Genomic DNA, 22,867 nt, shown 5'->3' with positions numbered 1-22,867 from the left:
CCCGGGCGGCCGCGGCCCCAGCCCCGCTCCCGACACCGACCCGGCCCGGCACAGCCCAGCCCAGCTGCAGGTAGGTGCGGGGCGGGGGCGGCCGCCGGGCCCCGCGGCGCGGAGCCCCCCCCCCCCCCGCCGCGGGCGGCCCCGGGCCCCGCTGCGGAGCCTCCGGGGCTGCCGCTCCTCCCGGCCCGGGGCGGGCAGCTCTCCATCCCTCCATGCTGCTGCATCCCCTCTAGCCACTCCATGCCCAGCCCTCCCCCGGCAGAGCCCGTGCCCTCCGGCTGCGCCCCCCAGGCACCTCACCTGGGGTGCGATGCGGGGCTCGGGGCTGGAGCAGGGGCACAGACCCCGCCATGCGCCCGTGGGGTGGGCGCGGGTGCCGTGGGGCCCACCGAGGCACGAAACGGCATGAGCGTCCGTGCACATGATGCCAGATGCGGAAGCCAAAGCTCTTGCATCAGATGGGGTGAACTTTGCTAACCCGGCGGAGAGCGGGCATCAACGCAGCACCGGTCGCTTCCCACCGGGACGCCAAACTCTCTGCTGGCATTAATCTTAACCCTCTGCTAAGCGTTCCTGTTCCCTTTTTGCAAAGGGAAATCTCAGGGTTGTGGTCTCGGGGGGGGGGGGGGGCTGTGAGAGGAATCCTTGCACCCTGTCGCCTCGCCAAAACGGGGACTCTGCTGTCGCTTCGCTTTGCAGCCTGAATAAAGCTTACACCCGGGGAGACTGAGCCAGCTCGATCCTCTCCGCTGGTGTGGACTGATGTCGCTTTACAGAGGAGATTTGCATCGCTGAGGACCTGGCTGGGCACACGCGTTGAGCACAGCTTCAGGTGCCACTTTCCGAACCTCAGAGCCGGCAGCGGGGCCAGCACGTAGGAGGGGGTGTTAATTAGCACTTGGCAAAAATACCGGATGCTGCCAAGTCACGGTATTAGATATAGGGAGAGATGGACTGGGTGAGAAGGTGCAAGCACTAAAATAGTATTAGGTGTGAGATCGGCTTTGGACGCTGCACCTCCTGGCTCTTTTGGTGGTGAGGCTGGAAAGGTGGGGTAGTGTCTGTGACCACTCCTAGCCCTGGGGAGGACTCGCTGCTCAACAAGTAGCTCAGTGCTTGCTGCTTCTGCTGCTCGACGGACACCATGGTGCCTTCCCTGCTCCCGCAGGTTGGTGGGCACTGTCTGTCCAGCCTCGGGCTCGCAGCCGGCCTCTCTCGTCTCCTGGATCGGGGCCTCTCCGGCCGGGATGTCAGTGCCTGAACCCTGCTTCTGGAGCGGCTGAGCTCGGCTCCCTGCTCCTGGGAGGCAGCACAAAATGATGTGACTGATTGGGGAAAATAAGGGCTTTGAAAAAGCTAAAGTGAGCTTGGTCAGGTTATGGATTTTGATCCCTGCAGGAGACAGTAGCTTTTCTTAGCATACCTGAAAATGCTTTTGGCTTTTGTTCTGGATAAAATCGGGATTTTCTTTGAGGAACCAGTTGTGATAGGAAACTTTCAAGTTGCCTTTGTAACCAAAGCTTGGGAGCAGTGTGGTCAACGGGCAATGGTGTGTTGGTCCGCAGGCACGTCATGGCTGGTGAGTACTCACCGGCAACCATGTCTGGCAGGCGGCTCAGCGCGGTGCTGGCCTCGCGCTGGCCCCTTCCCTGGCACAGCAAACTTGAAGGCTGCCTTAGCTGTGGCAGTAGACTGACTGTGTTGCTTTGGGAATTGTAGAGTAGATGAGCCGTGTGTGAGGATCACTCTGGACCTCGGACCCTCCTGACTTTCTGCCCTCCTCTCATGGCAAAGCCCTCAGAGATGCCTGATTGATAGAGCTGCATCTCCTGGGTCAGTTCTTTGATTTCTCCATGGTGATGCCCACTGTTTTGCCATGTCCCAGTGCTCACCAGCCTCAGGACCCCGTTCTCCTCTTGCTCACCAGTTCGACATCACTGTATCACAAATGACCTTCATTTATCCTCATTTACACTGTTGGCCGCCCAGAGTCTCCTCATGTCACTGCTCCACACCCAGCTGATTACATGGCAGGGGGACAGGGGGGACAGTTCTCACTTGCCTCTTGTGGGGTTGTTTCCACTTGTGCCCAGGTGATGTGAAGGCTGCTCCATGACAGATGCTGTTTGTCTGGGGCAGAGAGTCCCCCATGGGCCCGATTGCACTTAGCGGTGCTGAACCCCTGATGCTCTGTCCTGGTGATTTCCCACGTGGTGTTACGTGTATCCCCGTGAGCTGGTTCCTTTCTGCTCTGCCCCCACACTTCATCTGTCTAGGTGCCTCCTCCTTCAAATTTCTGCTTGTTTCATAGCTGTGCCAGCTGCTCTCTAAACTGGAAGGCGGTAATCAGACCCCAGGGCTTGGGGCTCCTACTATAGTTTCCTCCCCTTTGACTTGTCCCTTTGCCAGGCCATGTAATAATCCTGTGTGGGCTGCTGTGAACATCGTTAAGAGTGAATTTCGTGCAGTGCTGATGGTGCTTTTCTGCCATCTGCTTGTATTAACTGCTCTCATTGGAAAAAAAGAAAGAACCTTTTACATGGGCCAGCATGAGTACTGTACAGCACTCCTGTACCTCAGTGATCTCCTCCAAGCACAAAGTGATTGCTCTGCAATTCATTACTGTAGGATTTTAGTAGGACATCTGGCCACATACACGGGAAAGGTTTTCCAGCTATTGCAGAAGCTCGAATGGTTGAGCTCACATCCCGGTGGCTGCAGGTAAAGTTCATTAGAGGGTGAAGGGGGAGAACCTGCACTGCTCTGAGTGCTCCCGTAGTAGTGAAGCTGCGTTCACAGGGCGGCGGGTGCTGCTTTAGCTCCAGCAGTTAAAAACCAGCTGCTCTCAGGCAGGTAAAACGGTGGTTGTCAGCTTTGGTGGGAGTGACATAAGCACACTGATCTTTCAACCCACTCTGAGGGGAGGGTGAGCGTGTGTTCCTACTGCCTGATGGCTTGGCTTCATCTGCTCACTGCTTCCCCTTACAGCTCAGGTTTAGGTGACATCCCAAAGCACCAGAACATACTGGTTCCATACTGGTTTATGCTTGGTTGTTTAGTGTAGCTTAGGCTGCCTCCCAAACTGGTGCAACACAAGCCCGTCTGAAACGTGGGTGAGTCTGTAGGCTTACATTTGACCCGGTGAACTGTCCTGCTGCAGTGTCAGACATCAGACGCTGAAATTAGAGGTAATCTCCAAAAAGCGTCAGACTTGTGTGGTTCTGCACAAGCCTCACTTGTGTCTATGCTTCCCAGCAACACAGCTGTTGATAAAAGGATGGTATCTTGGTTTTTGAGGCCCCTTGCCTTATCCAGAGCGGATGATGGATTGGCTCCGGGGCTGAGCCACGCTTGGCGGAGAGGATGCTGTCTGCAGGGCTCTGGTGGTGTTTGCTGCAAAGTTGTGGTGCATGGGATGTGGAGCTGCAGGAGGGAGGAAAATAATCTTGTTTTTTGGCAGCCCTGGGTGTCTCTCTTGCCTATGCTCAGTGAGGTCTTTTGCTGCAGGACAGTTACCTCCTGTTCCTCATTCTGCATGGGTCTAATAGTGATTTGGAGAAGTGCGACTGCGGTCAGTAAGTGTTGCAATTGGACAGAATATGGTGCCCAGGTCCATGGTGCAAAGTACTCTGAAAAAAATGTTGAAAGGGTTGCAAACTCTCCAACATATCTTGAAGTAGTCATTAATTAGGGAATTGGGATGACGGGTCTGTGTAGATGGCTATTGTAAGGATTTTGCTTCGGAGGCGGCTGGTGCAGGTCCCGGGCTACGGGAGCAGGGTGCTCCTATTCTTTTTTTTCCTGCTGATACTGACCTGTACCATAAACTGCTTTTTGGTTTCTCATGTGGCCTGCCGGGCTCTCAGCATGTGCCTGCATATGTTTTGGACTAAGAGGGAATTCCCAGCAACTTAAATCTTATCTCAGGCTCTCTCTGTGCCCAGCTGTGAGCTATCACAAGCCCATATATCCCCAGGATAAACTCATTTTCATGGTCTCTCCTCACAGAAAATCCATCCTGGCGTGTGCCAGGAGGTCTTGCTGGGATGTGGCTTTGCTGGCGCTGCATCTGTGCTGCTGGGTGCTTCATGGTGAGCGTCACCTGCCGAAATGACAGTGGTGTTTAAACTGCGTGGAGGCATCTGCAACCTTCCGATGGCAGATGGAGGAAAATAAGCAGCAAAAGGGCTTGAACTCCTCTTGTGGCAAACATCAGATGACCTTCACCCAGTTGCACCTTTTCTCCTCCCGTAGACTTACAGGCAGCTCAGAGGAAGGTGTCCCCACTGCCAATGTCATGGTTTGGGCAGATGAACCCTGCTGTTCGGACCAAATAGAGCCTCTTCCTTTGCTGCTGCTGTAAAGGGGAAAAAAATGTGCTGTGGAAGCAAAGGGGAGCAGCTGGCTCTGAACCACGCCAGGCAGCTTGTCCTTAAGCGTGCTTGCAGATGCCCTAGCTGTGGAGCAGGGAGTGATGGCAGGAGTACTGAGGCAGGGGGCTGCCTGCATGAGGCTGCCCACCAAAATCAGGGCTGGTGAGTCCCAGAGATGGGGTCTGCTGGCTGTTGTGTTTGGAATGGGATGGGGGACCCAGAGAAATTGTAGCCAGTGTTGTGTTATTCCTGACGAGGGGTCTGACACAGGTGGGCACGGGGGAAAAAGGGGCCAGTGGGCTCCCACACCATGCAGGCATGGGCATCTCTGCTGCCTGGGCTGGCGGGGGGATGCCGCTGGATGTTTCTGTCCTCCAAGGAAACTCCTGATCCAGGTCGGGCCCTCCTCCTGGTGCAGGGGGAAAAAACAGGCTCTGGAGAGAAACAGTTTGTGTCCTTTTAAGGCAATCCAAAGGCTGGGACTGGAATGATCAGCTGGAAGGGAGGGATTTGGCACGGGCTCCACTGTGTTGGGAAGCCCAGCCTGCAGGGCGTTCAGAAAAGAGACTTCCCGGCTGCTGCGATCACACCCCAAACACAGCTCCTTGGATCCCTGGAGCCAGTACAGCCTCTCCAGCCCCCGCTCCCGGCACCCTACACAGCTCTCTCTGTCTGTCCCACACTGAGACCCTCCGTGCATCCAGGAGCCGGGAGCTGCAGCCGGCTAGAGCTGGGCCAGTGCCTCTGCGCAGCCCTGCCAGCACGTCAGCCCTGACCCACGCCCTGCCTGCCCTGCCTGCCCTGCCTGCTATTATAACCAGGTTGAGATCAATTTCCCTTTTCTATTGCCTGACAAAATACTCTTACACAAGGAAGAGCTTGACTTTCCCATATCCTGGAAGGTACAGAGATCTCGCTGTGCCTGTGAGCAGAGGGTTTGCAGCGCTTCGTCCTCCCTTATCTCTCCATTTGACGTTTATACAGCCCCCCGTCCTGTTGTGTTTAGCATCCGTCTCCCTGACTGCCCGCCAGGCACTGACCCAGCTGTTGGGTGGGGGATTGGAGACCCAGAGATGGGGCTTCAGCTGCCCGAGGCGACCCAGGGATTCGGAGCTGCTGCAAGGAGTGGGCTTAAAGGCTGTGCCCCCGGTGTGCCCCGGCAGACCCTGATCCCCTTCCTCATAGGCATGCAGCCGAGCCGAGGGAGGTGATGAGATCCTGCGCATGCTGTGGGGTGGCACAGAGTGTAGTGTGAAAATGGTGTTTGGCTTCAGGGACCTTGTCCTGCTGCTTTAGCTGTTCAGGAGTCGGGAAGCACATGGCTGTGCCTACAACAGAGAGGGTGACTTCTGCTGCTTGTCCTCATGTGGGAGCAGGATGGAGAATTACAGAAGTGTTGATGGAGAGAGGCCTCTGGAGACCTCCCAAGCTGCAACTTGTGCCTGTTGACCTTTCTTGTATCATTGGGCACCACCAAAAAGTGTTTTGTTTTGTTGTCTTTGTAGCAACCTTAGGTTGCTCTTAGATCCTCCTTAGCCTCCTCTTGGCCACACTCAACCAGCCTGCCTCCCTCAGAATCTCCTTGTAGGACTTCTACTTTGTTGCTTGAATGTCTTGAGGTTTATGTTGGCCTGGTCTTCAAAAGTATCAGGGCCCCTCTGGGTTGGAGCTCTGCTACTTGTGTTAGCTGCTCACAGTATTTTGGGGTTATCTGCAAATTTGCAGATCAAGGGGCCTCTTGATCATGTCTCATCAGATAAATTTCAGGAAAGAGGAGAGAGAAATAGAAGCATTTATATCCTGCCAAGGAACTGCATGGTAGCTTAGGTTGGTGCTCAGGTGTTTGCCCTGCACGTGAGCCTGTGTCCCTGGGGCTGGTGATTTCCCAGCCTCCGTGACTGTACCTGCAGTCCTGGAGGAGACTGAGATGCCCGAGTACAGGGGGAACCTGTGAGCGGTTGGCCAGGCAAGGCACAAGCTAATGATGCTATGGGGGACATGGTGCCAGAGCCCACTGTTTGGTGGTACCGGGGTCAGCTCCTGCCCTTTGGGCAACCCTGACTATACCCCTGCCCTGTGGTGGCAGAAATGGAAGAGATGTTAAAGGAGGAGAAGCTGGAACTGTTTCCAGCTGGGGTGACAACCTGTACACTCTCCAGCACCAAGGATCAGTCACCCTGGCCATTGCTGCGTTGCCTTGCCGAGGGATAATAGCAGGGCTGTGATCTAATGAGGTGCTGGTGCCGTGGGTACCTCTGTAAGCGCTGTCTCCCATCATTGTCCCACTTCCTCCCTTTTTCTGGCACAGAAAGGAGCTGTGAGGTCCCATGGCTTCAAGGACAGGGGGATTTCTGCGGCTCCTGGCAGCAGTGGTCCCTAGGAGGCAGCTGATACTGCTGGGTGCTGTAACAATGGGTCCCATGGGCATCCTGAGGTCTGCTAATTCTGCTAATTACCAGCCCTGCAAATCTGTGCAAACAGCAAACATCCGTGGGTGGTCTCCGCATGTGCAAATGTGGAATGGCTGCTGGAGCACTGCTGGTGGGTGCCCGCTCTGGCTGCCTCGCTCTGCCCCATCCCTGCCTCCTGCCTGGCCAGTGCCCTGCCTCACCTCCCGCCCTGACGCTGTTTCTGCCTGTGCTTTTTCTGCAGGATGCCAAACTGGGGAGGAGGAAAGAAGTGCGGCGTCTGCCAGAAGGCAGTGTACTTCGCCGAGGAGGTGCAGTGTGAAGGCAGCAGCTTCCACAAGTCCTGCTTCTTGTGCAGTGAGTACCAGCCCTTCCCTCGCCCCTCCTGCGCCGCTTCCTGGCTCTCCGCCGGCTGGGCGCCCCGTCATGTCCTGTTTATGGGCCGTGTAAACGCTGATTAGGATTTCTCTACAAACAGCCTGGCTGTGGGAGCCGTGTGGCAGGCTTTCTGCTTTTCTCCAGACTTGGAAGTTAGTTCTGCTGAAGGAACACAGATCATCCCAGGACACCAGGGCCCATCCAAGCTGTCAGGGCTGACCTCAGCCAGCACCCACGCAAAGACTTAGTCTGTCCCTACACCAGGGAAAGGCTAGGCTGAGTCCTCTAGACTATCTCCAGATGTTCAAGATTGGAGCATGAGACAGGGACTCTCCAAACAGTTGTGGCAGGAGGTGGCACATCCCATTCAATGCTCTGAGGTGATGCTAGCTTTAGTCTTCTAAGTGGCTTTGCCACACTAAAAAGGATGTTGGGCCTTGGGAACTGGCATGGGATCTGCCCCTGTGTCCCAGGACAGGATGGCAAGAAGATGTGGTCCTGTCCTGGCCCTTCTGCTGATGGAAGGCCTTCTGTGAAGTGCTAAAGCATCACCTCCAGCCTGCCTGCAAATCTGCTATTGCGGAGGGTGTCTCTGTTGTATGTTTGGACCCAAATGTCACCTCCAGGGAAGGGCAGCAGAACAGGATCTGGCTGTGGGTTAACTCACTGCAGAGATCCCTTCCTCTGCCTGCTCTGCAGGATCCTACAAGTACTCTTGGGTTCACGCTGCAGGTCCCCAGACACCCTTCCCCTCCCTTTGGGGATACCAGGGCAGCAGTGCAGGGACAGGCGAGTAGTGTTACGGTGCTGAGAGCAGCTCCTTAAACCTGGGGCATCCACACCGAGGGGGGCTGCAGGACCTTTGAATAAAAAGATAACCACTGTCCTCAGCCTGTGTTTTACCAGATTTCTGTCCCCTGCCCTTGAAGACTATGATACAATAGAACTAGTGATTCTCATGTGCTAACAGGAGCATGCACGTTGCCTGTGTCCGCTGATGGCTCATCAACACATTGCATCTGACACAGAGCAGCAGGAGCAGAAGTGCATCTTCAGAGCTGCCCTTGCAGCAGGGCCCCACTGAGGTTTAACATTTTCTCAGCTGGTCCCTGTACCCTGTTCCCAGTCGCACCATCCCATTGCAGCAGGGAGCACAGCCGTGATCTTTTCCATACAGACAGTAAGCAGAGCTAGGGTCTATAAACGGGCACACAGCTAGAACTAATCTCAGTAGACCTATTCCAGCAGGGAATATCAGTGTCCCTGTGGGGCCGATCCCTGCTGTGCTCCTGTGTCCACCTGGCACAGATACTGGATACCTCTTGGCCAGCCTGCCTGGGATGCAGCATGCACAGATGGATGCAGATGTGAGAGGGAGAGGCTGTTGCCACGTCTCTGCTCCCTGCGTAGCGTGAATAGTGGCCAGCGTGGCCGGTAGCTCTCGTATGTGGGAGTTTCCAAGCTGGAACCCTTGCTTTGGCTCGAGAGGACTAAGAGGGGGAGTTGCGGAGAGGCTTTCCCCGGGCGGGCAGGGGGGTGGCAGGCTGTGTCCTTACTGCGGCCGCTCTCTGCAGCAGGAAGTCGTGTTTCTTCTGCAGCCTCAGATAAGGAGGGTGGGGAATGTTACCCTCTCTCCCCGCCCCCACTGGCATTTACCATCTGAGTCCATATCAACGGAGGACCTCAGTATCGGGACTAAGATCCCATTGCATTGCAACTGCCCTTCCCTGCGACCCCTGTGCATACAGCTGGATTGCTAGGGAAAGCTTCTGCCGTGCAATGCTGGCACCCAGAGCACAGGGCAGGCCTCCAGGAGCCACAAAATCAGGCAGAAGGCATTGCTTCGAGAAGGGAATACATGGCTGAAGTGGGGAAGAAGGTCATCCCATGTCTGCTCATGGAAGCAAGTCACCAGGGAGTGGTCCAGAGCCGACTACAGCCAGGGCTCCTGTCCCTGTGCTTTGCAGATGTACATAATCACACTCCACACGTACCCCAGCAGTTCTGCCCGTCCCGGCTGCCGGCTCCCCAGTTCAGGCTATGGCTTACATGCCAGCCCACGGTGCTGTCTGCTGTTCCCAGTCCTGTGCCACAGGCTGCGGGTGATGCTGAGCTGCACTGAACTCCTGCGTTCCCAGCCTCTTCCCCAGTGCTGCGTTTGGGCCTCATCAGGGAACTTGAGGCCATTATCTTTAGGGGAAAAAAACAAATACTTTGACCTGATCTGCTGAAAAAATAATCAGAAAGGAGCCAAACCTACCACAGTGCATTAGAACTGGAGATCGGCTCAGGGAGTGACTTGGTGATTGACTCAGTGGCATCGATCCAACTGAGTCAATAGTACATGGCAGAAATGTGCTGTAATGAGACCGTTTGGCCTCTGAAAGTAGGAGCAGCTCTTGTCTAATTGTTTTGTGGAGCAACTCCGCTGCTCTTAGAAAAACAGAGAGTCCTTAACTCGCTGAGTGCGGCATGCTGGAATTTCTGCAATGCAGAAACCCGGGAGCTGGGGGTTGATTTCTAGGAAGCAGATCGGGAAAGAATTTTTCTGCTGCCTCTCAAAGCGTCTGTGGCTAGTACAGATGAGGGACTGTGAAAGCTTAGGTTAGAGCTCTAAATCCACCCAGCACGGTGGGAGAGAAAGACAGATGCCACTTGAGATCATTCACTCCCACCCCTAGGACAAAGCTCTTTAAATGTGCCAGTTAAAGTGCCCACATTCCCCTCCTGGAGGGTCTGTCTGAATGCGGAGTTGCTCCTGATGGGCTCCAGGGTAATGCAGAGACAACCCCAACACCAGCCCATTAGCTTGGCAGCTACGGGATCAGTTAACCAGAGCTGGTCTTTCTCAACAGGGATGCGTGCTCCATCCCCACCTTCTGCTGTGGTGGGACGGCGGAGCCCGTAGCCAGGAGAGGACCCTGCCAGATCCTCCTTAGATGGCAGGAGACATTTCCCTTTCCACCTCCTTCTCCCAGCAGCAGCACATGGGGTTCTCTGTGGCCCCGGAGGAGAAGCACCATATTTAGTAATTGGGCCGAGGAAGGCTGCCTCTCGCCCCCGCGTTTAGTGCTGCGGTTTGCGCTTCTCCGAGAGGACAGCTCTGCTGTGTTTGCATTCCTGTGATATTGGTAAAGGCCAAGGAACTTTTCTGCTAGTGAAGAGGCCAACAGGCTGCTGGGAGCCTCCACATTTAAGGCATGTAATCGGGATGGGGAAAGGCTGTGTCGCAGCTGTAACAGGATCGGTTTCGGGGCTGGCTGCCAGCGCTGTGGACTCTGCCCCAGGAATCTGGATCCTGCACCGGGGCAGGTAAACACTGGAGATAACTGTGAGCCTGTTTGGGTGCTGCTCGCCTCCCGCTCCGGCTTGCGTGTTCCAGGAAGGATTTGGAAGCTGACGTGGAGGCTGAGATCAGAGCTGGGACAGGAGTCACGAAAACCTACAAATCGAGAGAAGAGTCTGTGTGGCCTGAGCCCAGCACCAAGCTCAAGCTCTGGATGGGCTCAGCTGGGACCCCAAGCCTGGCTGCTCTCTCCTCCTGTCCCATCTGATATCCCATATTGATCCCCAAGGCTTGAACACCCAGCTGAGTTAGTGTTCCTCACCTGAGACCGGCCTCTGCACACACCCTAATCATGGCACACACCAGGGGTGACACGTTAGCATGAACTCTTCCATCGTGGTCTCAGGGTCTGGAGAAGCAACTGTGCACAATAGCATAATGTGCCAAAAAACTTACAGTGCGTCAGCTGTGGTAATGGCTGCAGGTCTGCTTTTAGTCCGTCTAAACACAAGGAAAAATGTATTTGCTTACTACTTTCCCCCGAGTGCCTATCGCTGCATATTTGCAGCGGACTAGGAGTGTGGCAGAGCTGCAGCTGCAGCGGGGCAGGGGTGTCCATCCCTGTGCCTGTGAATCCTGCAGTGATTTGTAGGGAAATTTCAACCCCTCCCCTGGTTTAAATGCATCTCCAGGATACCAGCATCAAGAGGGTTAACAGAGCTTTTTCTTAGTATCAACCTTGTAGCTTTGGTGGTTGCTTCCTTTTAAAGCCAGACAATGTTCTTGTTGTGATCCTTATCTCTGGCTGTTTTGCATGCACTCCATTTAACAGGGATCTTGTCTAGGGTTTCCCTACTCCTTGAAAGCTGAGCTGTACTACCCCTTGTGAGGACTTGTTCTTGCCAGCTAATTAGTGAGCTCTGGATGAGCAGGCTAATGGCACGGCCCTCCCCTCTTTTCTAGTGGTCTGTAAGAAGAACTTGGACAGTACCACTGTTGCTGTGCATGGAGAGGAGATCTACTGCAAGTCCTGCTATGGCAAGAAGTATGGCCCCAAGGGCTATGGATACGGGCAGGGAGCAGGGACCCTGAGCACTGACAAGGGCGAGTCTCTGGGAATCAAATATGAAGAGTGAGTTTAAGTCTTGTTTTTGAAACTGGGGGTGTTGTGGGCACCTTTTCCCCCACGTCTGTCTGCTTGTCATGCTTGGCTGTGTAGCCCATGCTGAACTTCCAGCAGTATCTAATCTGGAGACTGCCGTGGGCCGCCCTGCCTTTCTGCTCCTCAGGGGAAACCTGCTGAACCCTATTTGCAGGGTGGGATGGGGCTTGACGGGACATGTCCCCATTGCCTAAGCATGCTGCCCATCCCCTCCTAGCACGCAGCGGTGAGGCTGAAGTTTCCATGGGGTTCAACACATTGTGCCTAAAGCTCCTGGCTCTTCAAAACTGGGTTGGGATTTGTGATCCCATAGCTCTTCCCTCCTCCATCTTGCTTGTGCAGCCCTGATCATGAACTCCCTCCCATCCACAGGGGCCAGCCCCACCGACCCACCAACCCTAACGCATCCAGAATGGCCCAGAAAGTCGGAGGTGCTGATGGGTGCCCTCGCTGTGGTCAAGCGGTGTATGCAGCCGAGAAAGTGATTGGAGCTGGAAAGGTAAGAAGAAGGATGGAGCGAGTGGGGCGCGCACATGCCACAAGTTGCTGTGTGGCAGGGAGACCTTCAGAGGAGGTCTTGACCTGACCCACAGGCTGATGCAGGCTGGGCTGCCAGCGCCTCCAGCCAGGGCTGGGCTTGGGGCCCAGTGGCCATGCTCACCTGGAAGCCTGGCACCAAAAGGAGATCTTGGCGTGTTTGGAAACCAGCTTCTCCAGGCTGCATTGCTCTTACAGACTTGTAGAAGGGAGAGAAATACATTTTATAGTAAATATTCAGAGCACTGCTCAGCAGAGGTCACAGTGGACGTCCCTGCTGCTGGATGTGTTGGGAGGATGAGCAGTGATGTGGGCCATGGCCACTGCTAACTGAACAAGTGCGACGTCCAGCAAGCCTTCTCCACCCTCTGCCACAGGCTGGGATGCCGCAGCCCGAATTCGGGGCAGGGAATGAATTCCAGTGGTCAGCGGTGCCCATAGGCAGGGCAAGGTGGTTGGAGGTGTGGGCATGGGCTCGGTGCATCTCTCTTGGGCTGTTCTGCTGGTGGACTGGGTCTGCTCAGGGTCAGATGTAAAGGACACTCTGCAACAGCCCCAGTACTTGCTATGTCAAGTTCATCACCTCACCAGGGTCCTTTGCATCCTGAGCTGTGGCCTCATCCTAGCCCAGCTCTGGGAAGCCCCTCTGAAAGGCATGGGGACACCTTCTGCTCTGTGAGCCCTGGGACACTGGGTGAGGTCCCTGCCCCAAAGCAACCTTCCCTCCGAGGTCAGGTACACGTGCAGAGCTTGCCAATGCAGCCGGGTCAGGCTGCTTGGCTTTGTGCCACAGGGGACGGGATGGCTGTGCTGGGAAAGCCTCACTGCCTCACTGGTGATGTTGGGTCACTTACTGACCCCTGCTGTGCTCTGTCCTCCCTGGGGCTTCTGTGTTTGTCCTCTGTCCCCAGAGCAAGGAAAGGAGGCATCTAGTCAACAGAAAGGGCCTCCCAGCATCATCATACCCTAGCTAGGGATTGTGATCCCTAGCAGGGATTTGTGATGGACACGTTGAGGATCAGCCCAGGGTCAGAAGCCAAACTTACCAACTTACCAAAATCATGATCTGGGCTTCCTGGTAGGCTTCCGGCCTCAATGTTTATGGGGAACCAAAGCTGGCAAAGCAATTACGCTCAAGCAAACCCGGGGAGGATTCCAGAGCATGTATTTCATGTGCTAATGTTTGCTGGATGACTCCGTCTGCTACGTCCTCCTCCAGCCCCCTAATTTCACATTTTTTTCCAAAAAAGGTTTCATGTTTTCCAAAGTGTTTATTTAAATTCCTCCGTGAGCAGCTCTGGCTACTCTAGGTCTGCTCAAAGGCTGTGAGCTCATTTATCCCCAGAGGACTGGTGGAGCTGGAGGGGGGGGATGTTATTTTTAAACACTGGCTGATTTCTGCATTCTTAGTATCTGTTTGCTGCCTTCCTTGGAGCTGTAGTTGTGTAGGGGCAGGTGTCCCAACCCTGCTGCCACCCCCCAGGCTAACATACAGCAGCAGTGGATCTCAGCTGGATAACTCGGGGGATTTATCATGCTGCTCGAGGGAGGACAATCTCCAAAGAGGGGGGTGATTGCTCCTTACAAATTATTGTACAAATTACTGTACAGATGACTGCTGCGAGCAGGGGTGAAAGCTCTCTGAAACCAGATCAACATGGGAGCAGTGACCACACCTGATGGTTCCTCTCTGTATCTTTCCCCCGGGGCTGGGAGGACCGCTCTTTCCAGGCAAAAGCTTTCATCCCGTTCAGAGCTCTTTGCCAACCGCTTTGGGTCAGAAACAGAAAAGTGACCCCGTTTGGTAGCCAAAGCATTGCTGCCCTGTCCCTGGGTGTTATCTGACTGGGCTCTGCTCCTGTCCCGCAGTCCTGGCACAAGTCCTGCTTCCGCTGTGCCAAGTGTGGCAAAAGCCTGGAGTCCACCACCCTGGCAGACAAAGACGGGGAGATCTACTGCAAAGGTGAGTGCCACCTTCCCCGCTGGCTTGTCCTGGATCCCGAAGGGTGGAGGCAGGGAGTGAAAACCCCCATGCAGGAAACCAGGATGGGACTGAGGTTTGGGGAGGTGGTGGTCCCAGCAGCTGCATATGGGGACTGGCTGTGCCGGCTGGCCACAGAGCCAGGGGATTTCCCGCTGTGCCTGGGGCCTCTCTGTTTGCCCAACAAATATGGCAAACCCTGTCCTGTTTAGGCAGTGCCTGTTTCGAGAAGAGGACCTGCTTGTGTTCCGCTGCCAGCCTTATCCGTCTCTCCCTTCCTGTCCTCTGCAGGTTGCTATGCCAAGAACTTCGGTCCCAAGGGCTTTGGCTTTGGGCAAGGCGCCGGGGCGCTCGTCCACTCGCAGTGAGGCACCAGGAGCCGGGCTCTCTGCTCGCTCAGGGCTTGTCCATACCAGCCTGTGCTGCCCGACCCTTCCCGCACCCACAGTGAGCATCCTCACCATCATCAATAACCACCCGCTGCTTCACAGCACGAGCCCCTTCCTCCCCACCCTGACCCAGCGCACCCCGAAGCTGTGAGAGTCCCAGCATCGTCCCCATCGGGTCCTGCTGGTGCGGGTGCTGGCGGGGAGATAGCTCACACCCACCCGCAGCGAGGCCCGTGCGCCCGAAATATTCTGCTCCGCGTTGCCCATCCCGCCTGGATGTGTGCTCAGCTGTGCCATGCCGTGTCACTGAGCAAGCAATAAACATCAAAGCTGACCCACACCTGGCCTTGCCGGAGAGTTTATTCCCCAGCTGGGGCTGAGGAGGTGCACTGGGTGACCAGAGCTGGAGGTCAGGAGGTAGAGGGAGGATGGGAGATGTTTGCAATCGTGGCAATGTTTGCAGTCGTTAAAGCATGAAGGCAGGAACTGCTCGGTGCAGTTTGACATGGCCCAGCTGCAGCCAGCTGAGCTCTGTGGGTCGGCTGGGCCGGGCTCTCCCCCTGCTCTCGTGGTGGATAACCATTTCAAAAGCAGCGGTTGATGCTGGGAGGCCCAGGACAGACCTTCCTGGGTGTGTCAGTAGCACAACACGTGTGCACGCCCTATCGAAACCCCTATCAGTGCTTTTACGTGGCGCCTCTCCAAACAGGCGTGCCCAGCAGTGCTGAATAATTAACAACTTTTCACCTACTCCTTGGATTTTTAGCAGCACTGTGGATCATTAAGACGTCAGTTTGGCAGCTTCCCAGATTTAATTCATTTTCATCTAAACTCTTTACTTTCTTTCTGTGATCCTCTCGTTTGACCGGTGTGACATACCCACAAGATCAGCCTCGCTGCCGCTTAGAGTTATGAACTCCACAGGGAATTTAGTTCTGGGTTTTTTTTAAAGTTATAAACATTGTGGTTGAGTAAATGAGATGGGTAGTGTTTTTAGAAGCACAAGAGAGGCAGAAATCCTTTTACGGGGCTTGACTTGGGCTCCTTTACCAACTTAAGCACTTTCTCCCATTCATCACACCCTCGGTTTTTACACAATGTTTTTGAAGCTGAGATGGGGCGTAAGCTCTTTAAACATCTCCAAAATCCTCCCCCCCTGCCCAGGTTTCCCAGCCTGGGACCCAAATTCTAGCTGGTCCCGTTGCTCTGGGGTGTGTGGTTGGGGTTTGGTGAGGTGATAGCAGATGGCACTTGGCGTGTAGAGCAGACAGCCCAGGCTCAGGGATGCGGTAGTGCGTCGGCAGCTGTAGCACAGTGGGCTCACATACCACCCTTGATACGGAGACCGAAACCTGGCTCCCTCGTTTGGCAGAGGCCCTGCTCCCTCGCAGAGGCGTGGGGGGTTAGGAAGCTGCCTGCTTTCTCCGTGAGCGTGTGGTGGATGCTGTGCTGCTGCGGCATTTCAGCTGGATCTGCCACAGGCAGGGATTGCGCCCAAGCGACGCTGTTTAGTCAATAAAGCTAGAACAAGTCTTTCTTTAGTCTCTTCTTCCCATAGTTGTAGAGGTTGTGTCAGAGAGAGGGGAGGTACTGACATATCGCAAATGTGATGGACCCCATAGACGCCATTTGCTCCTGGAGGCCTGGTCAAAGCCAGGAGAAGATGCTGGATTTGGGTTTCATGGGGACACAGAAACATGTAGGGTGGAAGGGCCCTGCAGAGGTCTCGAGTCCAACTTCTTAAAGCAGGGCTAGCTCCAAAGGCCAGGCTGATCAGAGCCTCTGGTGTCCAGTCAGGTTTGGAAACCCTCCAAGGATGGAGGTCCCACCACTATGGGTGTTGTCACAGCGTTGCGCTGTACACCCAGAGAAGGTTGTTTTCCTTACGTGCATCAGAGTTTCCCTTGTGGCCCCTGTGCCCATTGTCTCTTGTTCTATTGCCGTGCGCTGCTGTGTCCCCCTTCTCCACAACCCTCCTCCAGGTAGCGGAACACTGAAGTTCGGTCTCCCCGAGCCCTCTTGTCTCCAGGCTCGTGGGTCTCTGCTGAGCTTTCAGCCCCAAAGGTCCCAGGTGACAGCATGGTCAGTGTCCTGGGACAGGGACCTTGCCCCAGGGGTTTGCAATTGGTGCTGCACGCCTGCTGAAGTTGCACTGTTCACCTGAAACTGGCTTAGGGCGTGACAGAGACCAACATCCACAGCGTTAGCAGAGGCTCTCGGCGTGGGGAGACCAGGACAGGCATCGCGGGGGCTGCACATCCAGACAGAGGGCATGAGGTGGGCTGGAGGAGATGGTGGGGCAAGGCCGAGGAGAAGCGGGGTGGGATTAGAGGTGCTTTTTGGGCATCCCTTGCCCAAACTGCAGCGGGATGGCTGCGACCATCTGCTACCCTCTGCTGGTTACTGCTCCCCGTGCACGGGCACAGCCCTGCGCTGGTCAGCCGGACGTGTCTGGACACCGGCACCCAAGCGTCGTCCAACTCCCTTTAGAGGCAGCAGAGCCGCATTGCACCCAGCAGCACCCATCCCTCCCTGCTGCCGGCATGGGGGGCTGCCCGCCCTTGGAAAAGGGGCTGTGGGACCCAAACCTGCCTCCAAAGAGACGAACCAGAGGGTCGGCTGGTGGCCGAGCACCCTGCAGCCTGGAGGCTGGTGGTGATGGTACCACTCTAAGGGGTTGGACTGGAGCCCTCTGAGCCCCACGGTCAGTGGTGCTGGGGGATCTTGTGGCAGGGGATGCCACACGGCCACCGCCCCATCCCGGCCGTCAGCGCTTTGTGGGAACGTCACCCCAGCAGCTGCTGAGCCAGCCTGAGGCAGGACTTCCCCCCGCAGCCCCCGTTACCTGCCCGCGAGGGCTCTGTGCGGACGGGATATGTGTGGGGACCGCGGGCAGCCCGCAGAGCAAAGCCTTTCGCTTGCCAGCAGCCTGACGCAGTGAGTCCTGTTGGGTTTGCTGGAGGGCAGGAGCAGCGGCGTCGGCCTCCCGGCAGCCCGGCAGGATAAGCCTCCTGCTCTGCGGGTCGGGAACAGGCAGCCGGGGAGAGAGGAGCAGAGAAAGACTTTGTCAAAACTCCTTTACATCCACGGCTGTGGGAAAATGACCTTCCCTTGGTGGCTGGAGCCTGGAGAGGCAGCGAGCAGCGGAGCTGGGGTCTCAGCGGGGCGGGGGTTGGCAGCCCTTGGCTCTCCCCAGGGTGGTGAGGAATAAGATCACGTTGACCGGTGAACCAAAAGTGCCCACAGACATCCCAGCTTGCCAGAGCAGAGCCGGGAGCGACAGTCCCGAAACTACTCACCCCCAAATTTCCAGGGCTCAGCATCCCTGGAGCTGAGCTTTACCTGTGTGTGGGAAAACAGCCTTGGATGCTCCTTTGGGGGGGAACCCACACATCTGCTCTGCTCCTCCCAAAAGTGCTGGGGTGCTCAGGGTGACCTCCGGGGCTGCGCTGGCCCCCCTGGCTGTGCCCGGCCCCACGCTGCCTTTGGCTGCGGGGGTGGCAACGGCCGCAGGGGAGCCAGGGCCGCCTGACATCACGAAACTGGGTCTCCTGGGACACCCAGGATCTCTGCCAGCGTGGCGAGGTTGGCCCCGGGGAGCACGAACCAGTTCCTGGCTCTGGCAGCCACTGCCCTGCCCTCTTAATGAGGGATAATTAGGTGCATCTCATCTGCGCTGCAGACTTGCCCCCCGGCCACGCCGGCTGCAGGCAATGCCCCCGGCAGGGACCGGGGGGGGATGGAGGGGCTGGGGCAAGAGGGGCTCCAGCCGGGGGGCACTGGCGGGGTTGGGGTCTGTGGGGGCACGAGCAGGGTGATTCAGGAGATGAGCGCCGGGGCAGCAGCTGCGTGCCAGGGAGCCGCGGGCCGGCCTGCGGGCTGCCAGCCCCAGACAGTGACCCCGGCACGTCCCCGGGAGATTTTTTCCCCTTCCACACCTCACCTGGGTGAAGGGACCTGTACCCTCAGCATCTGCGGGGCACATCCAGCCGCCCAGCAAGCTGTGACCATCACCCCCGTGGGCAGCACGAAGGCCCCCGGATGTCCCCGCCGGCAGCCCTGCACGGCACGGTGAACCCCTCTGTGCCAGGCCCTGGCACGGGAACAGACGAAGCTGCGGTGGCCGGGAACAAGACGGGCTGGAAAGGAGACGGGTGTTTCGCTGCAGGGGAGGGTGGACTCAGGCAGGACCGGGCTGTGCCGTGCTGTCCCGGCCCCGCTCCGGGGGTGCTATCCCCCCCCTGCACAGGTCACATGAGGCTGGGGAATGCTGGTCCTTGCTGCGGGACAGGCTGGGGGCTGCAAATCCCTGTCCCAGGGGATTTGGGGGATGGGAGCTCTGTGTGCTGAGGGCTGGGCCAGCACCCTTGGGTGCAGGGCCAGGTGGGTGGTGGGTGTCAAGGGGTGTCCCCACTGCAGGGCAGCCCTGCACAGCCATCTCGGAGTGGTGACACCAGACATCTCCTGTCTGCAGGTGCCCCCCGTCCTGGGCCCCCACCCAGGGTCCCCACAGCTCCTGCCTGGCTGGTGCTGCACCCACAGCTCCCTGCCCCTGGTGGCACTGGACCCCATAACCCTCTACCCTGGCTGGTGCTGAACCCCATAACCGCCTGCCCTGGGTGGCACTGAACCCCATAACCCTCTGCCCTGGCTGGCACTGAACCCCATAGCCCCCTGCCCCAGCTGGCACTGCACACCATAATCCTCTGTCCTGGCTGCAACTGCACCCCATTGTGCCTTCCTGGCTGGCACTGCACCCCACAGCCCCCCACCCCAGCCAGCACTGCACTCTGTAGCCCCTTCCTGGCTGGCATTGCACCCAGAGCACCCTGCCCCAGCTGGCACTGCACCCCACAGCCCCAGCTGCAAGTGAGACTGTGCCCCATAACCCTGTGCCTGGCTGGCGCTGCACCCCACAGCCCCTGTCCCCACCGGCACTGCGCCCTGCAGCCCTGTGCCAGCTGGCACTGCACCCCCAACAGCGGGCACTGCACCCCATGCCTGGGCTGCCGTGCAGAAGTCTCCAAGCCCTGCCCTGGCACTGCTGCCGTGCAGACCCATGCCCACACCCTGCCTGTTCACACGAGGACCCCGGGGGCAGCGCCTGCCCGCAGGCACCCCAAAAGTGCCTCCCGGGTGAAGTGGGGCTGCGCTGGGCCTGGCCGGGCTTCGCCTGGGCGTGAAGGGTGCCTGTGCGGCAGGAGGGGCCAGGCGAGGCGGGGAGGAATGCGAGTGGGAGAGCGGCCGGGCATGTAGCGACAGCTCCTGGGGCGCGCGGCGCCGGGGATCCCACACGCTGCACGGGGCAGGGAGCAGAGCCCCGGCAACAGGGCTGGCGGCCGGCATGGGGCACCCCATCGCTCACCCCCTCTGAGAGCCAGGGAGCGGAGGGCGGCGAGTCCCCCGGGGGCAGCACGGCTGCCGCAGGGGTCCTGGCCCCGGGGAGCTCGGCTCCAACGTGGAGGGGCTGGAAATCCCCCGGCGGGTGATGCCCGGCTGGGCTGACACGAGGTGCTGAGGATCCCGGGCGGCCGAGGAGCCGCTATGACCCCTGAGAAGGTGCTGAGAGAGGGGGTGCTGGAGAAGCGGAGCGGGGGGCTGCTGCAGCTCTGGAAGAAGAAGCGGTGCCTGCTGACGGAGAAGGGGCTGCAGCTCTTCGAGCCCAAGGGCTCGCGGCGCAAGGAGCTGAGCTTCGCCCGCATGAAGGCGGTGGAGTGCGTGGAGTGGAAGGAGCGGCACATCTACTTCACGGTGGTGATGGACGACAGCCACGAGATTGACTTCCGCTGCGCCCAGGAGGACCCGGGCTGGAATGCTGAGATCACCATGGGCCTCGTCCGCTTCAAGAACCAGCAGGCGATCCAGGTCGTCCGCGCCCGGCACAGCTGCCGAGCAGGTACCAGATCCCCACCGCGCCACGGGTCGGGGTGCAGGATGCACCGGAGGATGAGGTCCCCGGCCACCGGGTCCCATCTCCAAGTGGTTCGGCTTCCCCATGGGAATCACAGAGGGGGTCCTATGGATGGGGATGGGTCTGCAGAGCAGCGGTACTGTGTGCCCCGGCACTGGCTGGGCTCTGCCCTTCGCATCCCCCACTGGGTTTCACCTCCCCGTGTCCCTGCAGAGGGACTTTCTAACACCCTTCCTCTGTCTGGGGTGTCCCCGAGGGATATGGGGCTCTTTGCCATCTTGCACGTGGGATGGCGGTGAGGACCGTGGCTGGCTCTGCTCCCCAGCTCCCCTCGGGGCTGGATCCTGCCCCACGTCCCAGTGCTGGCCGGGTGGGTAACAAGTGCCTTCTCTCTGCAGTGGTGCAGTTCGACGCAGCCCCGGTGGGACAGCCCGCGGACGCACAGCATCCAAAGAGCAGGATGGAGATGGCCCTCGGCTCGGCGGGCGGTGGGGAGAACGGGATCCCGGCGGGCAAGTGAGGCCACCGCTGTCTGCAACCTGGGGATGGGGACGGTGGCCCTGGGGAGGCCAGTGCGGGCGCTGGCTCCCCCCATCCTGGGGCAGGACAGAGGCACTGCAGGAGCCGGGCTGGCACAGCTGCAGGGGTCAAGCCATATCCCCTTGGCAAGACGGGGCAAAGGACACAGTCAGGGCCACCACCTGGGGCTCTGGACATGGCAGGAGGTGACATCCCTGCCTGGGGGCCCACCATCCTTCAGCTGACATGGCCAGGACCTTGGTGGACTGGTGGGGACCCCTGGGCCTCTCCTGCGGGACAGGGGATGGGATGGATGAGGTTGAGCCCGAAGGAAGCAGTGTGATGGAGAGCTCTGCCTGAATGCCAGTGACACTGGGACAGATGGATATGGCCGGGGACACGGCTCCCCCTGAACCCCCACGTTGAGAAGGGGCTGGAGAGCTGCTGCTGCAGCAGGGACCCCTCTGGGCACTGTACCCGGATGGCGCGGTGACACGGCCGTGGTGCTGGACACTGTCCTGCCCTGGGCTGTCCTCGGGCTAATGGGGGACGCTGGGGAAGGCAATGGGGACCCCAACTCCCTGTACCAAAAGTGTCCCCAAACAGGACCTTCTGCTGCTTACCCTGGTGTTTCTTTGATTTGTGGGACCCCGCAGGGTATGGGAGAGCACAAATCCTGCACAGAGCGTCGCTGGTCATTGGCATCCCCCTAAATCTGCCAGCATCCCACAGTCGGGTTCCAAAGCCCCCTGCTGCGACCCTGAGCCTCTCCAGTCACCCATCCCGCTATGCCCGTGTCCCCAGGGATTCCCACGGTGCTTTGTGGGCAGGTGACTCGGGAGCAGCGCTGCCCGGCTTTGCAGGCAGGGACGACAGGCAGGGGAAGGGATGGCTCTGCCCCGACAGGCAGCACAGAAGCGAGTGCCTCAAGCCACCCTGCTCCGCAAGCCGGAGCCTGAGCCCCAGCCCTGCGGCCGGAGGCGCTGCAGATCCTCCCGGAGATTGCCTGGCTGCGTGGGAATCGGGGAGCACGGCACCCCATCCCCCCGGGCTGTGGCAGCCGGCCCCAGCCTGTGCACCGGCCACCTCTGCCAGACCCCTACGGGGCCCACGGAGTCCCGTCCCCGTGCCACAGCAGCTCCCGGGTGGCTTTGGGGAGGGATGGTGGCATGGCTGGAGCCTGCTCACCATGCAGGGCCAGGCTTGTGCTGGCTCTTTCCGAGCAGCCTGGGAATAAGCATTTCTGTGTTTTTCCACCCAAGGAAGCCTGCTTGGCCATCCCTGGTCCTCAGAGCTTCATTTGCTGAGAAACCCCCCTGCTTGTGAGCGGAGACAAGTGGGGGGTCCAAGCTGGGGGGGCGCAGATGAAGCCAGATCCGAACCCTGCACAGACGGAGCTCTGCACCATCCCTGTGCCACTGCAGGGACAGAGGGACCAAAACACAGTGGGCTCCAGGGATGGTGTGACCTGGTCCCCTGCCCACAGGGAGATGATCTGGGCATGGAGCCCTGCGTGGACCAGCCCCCCAAACCAGGTCCCCACACACATTTCAGGAGGGAATGGGGTTGTCAGTGGTTGGAGGAAGGTGCTGGTGCTCACACAGCATTTCCATGGCAAGGATCTCCGTCCTGGGGTTTCTTGTAAATCCCCAGCTCCCAGAGTCAGGGGATTCAGTGAGGCTCATTGAAAGTCCTGCAAGCATCCTGAGCCTGTGCCATGGCAGGGCAGCACCCAGGGGTGGGGCGCATCCAGTGCGAGGGGTCTTCCAAAGTCTTCTGAATTTCAAGCCAGTTTTGGGAGGTCTGACTCCTCGTTTTCAGCTTTTCTGCTCTCTCACTCACTGTAAATAGATACTTTCTGTTTTCCAAGTGCCAGCAAGGAACTGGGGAAGAAAATGTTCAAGATGGGTGTGTATAAGCACC

The 22,867-nt window shown here is 58.1% G+C and overlaps 2 protein-coding genes across 2 annotated transcripts; both read left to right on the top strand.

Moving 5' to 3' along the window:
* Positions 1-14,854, top strand: CSRP1 (cysteine and glycine rich protein 1). Its single transcript, XM_050911470.1, has 6 exons — positions 1-70; positions 7,026-7,138; positions 11,409-11,577; positions 11,980-12,106; positions 14,014-14,107; positions 14,417-14,854. Exons 2-6 carry the CDS (start codon positions 7,027-7,029, stop codon positions 14,491-14,493), a joined length of 579 nt encoding a protein of 192 aa, XP_050767427.1. The 5' UTR covers positions 1-70; position 7,026; the 3' UTR covers positions 14,494-14,854.
* A 5,204-nt stretch (positions 14,855-20,058) lies between these two features.
* On the top strand, positions 20,059-21,032 carry PHLDA3 (pleckstrin homology like domain family A member 3). The gene is made up of 2 exons (XM_050911471.1): positions 20,059-20,410; positions 20,824-21,032. The coding sequence occupies exons 1-2, from the start codon at positions 20,059-20,061 to the stop codon at positions 20,943-20,945; spliced, it is 474 nt and encodes a 157-aa protein (XP_050767428.1). The 3' UTR covers positions 20,946-21,032.
* The last annotated feature ends 1,835 nt before the right edge of the window (positions 21,033-22,867 follow it).

Source organism: Gymnogyps californianus, chromosome 27 (genome assembly GCF_018139145.2).
Source record: "Gymnogyps californianus isolate 813 chromosome 27, ASM1813914v2, whole genome shotgun sequence".
Taxonomy (NCBI): domain Eukaryota; kingdom Metazoa; phylum Chordata; class Aves; order Accipitriformes; family Cathartidae; genus Gymnogyps; species Gymnogyps californianus.
The sequence above is the reverse complement of the archived record's forward strand: the minus strand, read 5'-3'. Positions and strand labels throughout refer to the sequence as shown.

Excerpts from the sequence above, each read along its gene's own strand:
- CSRP1 (XM_050911470.1), top strand. The coding sequence starts at position 7,027 with ATGCCAAACTGGGGAGGAGGAAAGAAGTGCGGCGTCTGCCAGAAGGCA. Across the intron at positions 11,578-11,979 it reads CTGGGAATCAAATATGAAGA|GGGCCAGCCCCACCGACCCA; the intron begins GTGAGTTTAAGT and ends TCCCATCCACAG. Across the intron at positions 12,107-14,013 it reads AAGTGATTGGAGCTGGAAAG|TCCTGGCACAAGTCCTGCTT; the intron begins GTAAGAAGAAGG and ends CCTGTCCCGCAG.
- PHLDA3 (XM_050911471.1), top strand. The coding sequence starts at position 20,059 with ATGACCCCTGAGAAGGTGCTGAGAGAGGGGGTGCTGGAGAAGCGGAGC. Across the intron at positions 20,411-20,823 it reads CCGGCACAGCTGCCGAGCAG|TGGTGCAGTTCGACGCAGCC; the intron begins GTACCAGATCCC and ends TTCTCTCTGCAG.